This window comes from Mobula birostris, chromosome 21 (assembly GCF_030028105.1).
Source record: "Mobula birostris isolate sMobBir1 chromosome 21, sMobBir1.hap1, whole genome shotgun sequence".
NCBI lineage: Eukaryota > Metazoa > Chordata > Chondrichthyes > Myliobatiformes > Myliobatidae > Mobula > Mobula birostris.
This window is the reverse complement of record NC_092390.1, coordinates 41,888,220-41,892,774: the sequence shown is the minus strand read 5'-3', so window position 1 is coordinate 41,892,774 and position 4,555 is coordinate 41,888,220. Positions and strand designations below refer to the sequence as shown.

General features: G+C 40.1%; 1 protein-coding gene across 1 annotated transcript; it reads right to left on the bottom strand.

The window, feature by feature from the left end:
• Positions 1 to 1,818: 1,818 nt before the first annotated feature.
• Positions 1,819 to 3,921, bottom strand: nkx6.2 (NK6 homeobox 2). Its single transcript, XM_072239767.1, has 3 exons — positions 3,507 to 3,921; positions 2,879 to 3,051; positions 1,819 to 2,073 (listed from the first exon to the last, which is right to left on the bottom strand). Exons 1-3 carry the CDS (start codon positions 3,919 to 3,921, stop codon positions 1,819 to 1,821), a joined length of 843 nt encoding a protein of 280 aa, XP_072095868.1.
• Between the last annotated feature and the right edge of the window lie 634 nt (positions 3,922 to 4,555).

Below are 4,555 nucleotides of genomic sequence, written 5' to 3'. Positions count from 1 at the left end.
AAAGCTATACATCTGAAGTATTTAAACGAAATCCACAATCTGCGCCAAACGGTCGTGAATTTTTGTAAATATTCCAATGCTAATTTAATTGGCTCAATGTACTTGAATATTTCGATGCACTTTCTAAGAGAAATGGCTTTGAAAAATTTTCCGAAAGGTCTCAAACGTACGAGACCGTGCGTTTGGCATTCTATAGCCGTGGACGGAATAGCCTGCCTCAATGTTTTAAAATATATCTGCGTTTCGGCTCTTCCGTCGACCTACCAACCAGTCTAGAAATTAGAAATTAAACAGGCGTCTACTGTTGCAAATATGATTTTGGAATAATGTGGGCCGAATATTTATTTTGCCCCAGAGTAGAATGGCCAGAAGCTTAGCCCACATCTCATACGTCAGACACTTCACAATTCTTCTAGGAATCAAAAATGTTTTAAAAGATACATTTTCAAATGTATATTTTTCATCATCTTAACTATGGCATGAATACGTGTTTATCGAGGGCGAAAAAGCCACCGAACGCATATAAACAATTTGCATTAAAACGTGTCAATTCAAACATAAAAGATGATAAAACAATCAAAATCGTGACTGTAAACGCCAAAAAATATACAACTAAGATTAACGTGGCCAAGAATTAAATTCCAACCTGTTAAAATTGAGAATATTGGCTAGGTTCATTAGTTGCCTTATCTGCAAATCTTACCAGACTGATTGTAAACTTAGATGTTTTAGCTACTAGGATGTTGCAATATATCCAGTCATTTTGGATCCTATCACATTATTACAAATTATTCTGTTCTAGACATTTCGAATGTTTAAACCTGTTGATTTCTTTCTGCCCGAGTTCATTTATAAACACGACAACCACTTTGCTCATCAGCACGAAGTTTGTAAAAATTAATCTTGGGAATTTGATTGAGAGAAACCGTTCCTTTAAATAGCATTAAATTGTATTGCGTATTTACTTCATGTGGTTATGAATTCGCTCTATGCTATCAAACTTCAAAGGTATTTCAGTTACTATAATACCACAGACCCGATATTTAACAGCTTTGGTTAGATTGATCACCGATGGTTCATCTCTGTAATTCACAGCGAGCCAAAGGCAAGTGTTTTAACCAGATATAATTTGACCCTTCTCATAAGCGATCCGGCACTTAATTCGGCAGACAAAACCAGCCGGATTCGGACGACTAGGTTTCATATTGTTAAATAATTTATTGGCAATACAAAGTTCTTTTTTCAACTATCGTGGACGCAATAATATTTCCTTCCAATCATCTTCAACAGAATATTCAGAGGTTTCCTTGGGATTTAATGGCCCCGATTTGGAATGAAGCCTCCGAAGGAATTCACCATCACGGGCGAAAACAAAATATTAGCCTTTGAATGTAAATACACAAAAAATTTACATTTAATTTTTTACAACACAAGCGTGCATCATAATATGTACAGCTACAGTTTAAATCTGTAATTCATACAAAACGATGAGTTCTGGATGTCATTTCTTAACACCGAAAATCCTAAGAAAAAGACGGGGAGAATGGAGATTGAAGGGGGAAGATAAAATCCCAGCTTCTCTTTCCAAATGGTCTGTCTTCTGAACAGGTTCAGTCCGTAATTGATATAATCAAGCTGTAAGATAATTCCATAACTTATTCTGTAAAAAATATATACATCTCACATACATTAGGCTGTACAACACATATCACTTATTTCTGTGGAACATCGATTTATTTAAAACGTTTTTATACCCTGGTTAATTCAGCCTTTGAAGTTCTTCAAATAATTATTTCGCTGTTTTTGTGTTGAAGTTTGTCACAAAATTTCTGGGCTGTTGTTGTGTGGGTCCAGGATGGTAAGGGAACTGGCGGTTTTGTGCTTTTTCAGTAATCGTGTGATTTTCTCGTCGTCTGAATTGGGATCCAGAGGTCTATTGTACTCATCCTCGTCCTCTTCGTTTTCCGACGTTTCTTTAAGTTTTTCAGTCTCTGAGTCGTGCTTCTTCTTGGCCGTAGCCATCTCGGCAGCGTGCTTCTTCCTCCATTTGGTCCGTCTGTTCTGAAACCACACCTGTTGCAAGCACACAAAATGGAACAAAATAAATGATGAGCATTCCACTGCCATTTCCCGCTATCCTCCCAGCCTTACTTTCAATTGCAAGGCCGCAATAAAACGACAACAAACCGCAACGTAATTAAACTATTTTCTTAAATATTGGAGATGCAGTGGTGGGAGGAGCTGAGTTTTCTATTTGCCTAATAGCTTTTTCAAAGTCTTAAAACTAAGGTGAAAAGAAACAACGGCGTGTAGCGAGGAAATTGTGAACTGCTTTAGGTCTCAATACACAATTCAGCAGCATCACGGTTTACCCTGAAACTATTTGCGGTGGAGAGTCTTGCAAAAAAACATAAGCACTGGCAACAGTCTTCAGGCCAATACTGTTAATACTTAAAGGACAACCAGTTTTAGTAAGGTAGAATACATGGGCACAATAAGGGTTTACTATCATTCAGAACTTTTGCCTTACGACCTACAGTATATTCCCAACAATTTTAAAACAAAAAAAAACTTGCCTATGTTAAGCCATTTTTACTTAAGTGTTGGCAGAGGCTTCCATTTGCTTGAATATCAAGAAGTATTTTATTTTGTTTCAAATCCCGGCCTGGTAAAAGTATTCGGATTACGTTTCGTGAACTCTGGTCAGAAATATCTATAATTCGGCAGCGTTCAACACAAGGTTTGAAAGTCCAAGTAAATAAGACTCTTGTAACATTTAATCAAGAAAGCAGCGGCCTGTTTGCCTCCGGATTGGTGTACAATACACTTCCTGTCTCTCTTAATTTATTTATTGCAGTGAAGATAGAAAATGTTTTACCTTAACTTGGCTTTCTGTCATTCCTAGAGAATAAGCTAATCTGGCTCTTTCTGGTCCGGCTAAATATTTCGTTTGTTCAAAGGTCTTCTCCAAGGCAAAAATTTGTTGACCTGAAAATGTTGGCCTGGAATGTTTCTTCTTTCCGTCCTTGTCCAAAACTAAACTACCTTGCGCTGCAGGAAGAAAGGAAAACAACTTAAAAACAACGAAATACATCAAAACACGCGAGCTCATTTAAACTAGCTGGTCGTGTTTTTAAAGCGTATGCAAGCAAAGAAACAAGCAGGTGTAGATAACTGATTATTAGCTCTGTATTTTTTAAAATAAATTTGAACCAACTGGTTAAAGAATATCATTTCTTCCCACAATAGAGAAGTGATCATCAGGCCACATTGATTAACGAGCCTCGTCTCATCAATTGAATCAATGTTTATTACCGATGTTTACGACAATGGCCGCTATATTTCAGCCAAAGTTTTGAAATGCTTGACTGAAAACATTTCTACAGAATCAAAAATGTCAAGACCGTGTTTTGGCGAGAGAAATCACACAGCAGCCTTGAGAGCAGACTCCTGCGTAATATTATTTTATTTTTTAAAAAAAGCAAATGTGCGTTCGCAGTACGTACTTGGACAGGCCAACCTGGGATCTCTCCATGGGGACCCCTGCATCATTCCCGGCCAGAAGATTGGGGGTCTCCCCGGCAATTCAGCGAGGGGCTTGGGGTACCTCGAGACGGCAGCAGCTGTTGGACTAAAATACATCCCCGCCGTCGTGGCAAGTCCGCTCAGTCGAGGAAGTCCGGAGAGCAGATTGCCAGTTGTGGATGGGCGGCCTAGAATGTCGCTAATTCCGTGCGGCGTCCCCAGCGGGATCTGTGCGTTCAAACTCGCCAGAGCCGGGGCTTTGAAGCTCGAGGGATTCTGCAAAGAGTAGGGAAATATAGATGTCTTCATTTCAGTCATATTATGAAGCGCAGCCAGCGGCGTACTGCTCAGGACGAATGCGCTCTGGCGATTATCCATCTGCCCGACGGCTAACATTTGATCAGATCATAAATTTGACAGGACCCACCAGTAAATGCTGCGAGATCTTGGGTCGTGTTTGCTCTTGATTATTTTTTTAAAATCTGGATTGGAGATAAGTGTGCCCCTAATGGCAAGTGTTGTTATTATTTTTCCAGGAGAGTGTATCCAGAGAAATGTCCAAGAAGTCTGGCTGCTCAAAGCTCTGTTCTCTTGCCTGCACGCTTTCCCGGGTTTAAGGTGAAATTGACTCGATTCGATCGCTAGGGCGCGGGAGATGCGCTGATAAACCACAGCAGCACCTGCCACTCTCCCATCCCGATTGGTCAACGGCGGCCTCTGTGTCCATGTGATTGGGCGATCGCCTGCAATTCCTACTCCTTCCCGGCTCGCTGGAGGTGCGTCACTTTGGAATTCGGAGCAACCGATTCTACTTAGAGACCAAAACACTTACCCAAATCGCAGGCTGTACATCGGTTTCCGTTTGAGTTTTATTTCATATTTGTCTAAGGAACAATTAAATCGCTTCCGCCCTCTCCATCTCTCCCGCCCCCTCTCTCTGGAGCGGCATTCTTCTCCTTAATTTTTAAAAATTCGTGCAACTTTGTTTTTACTATAATTGGACTGGAGTTCAGGTTCTTTTGTTTTGGAC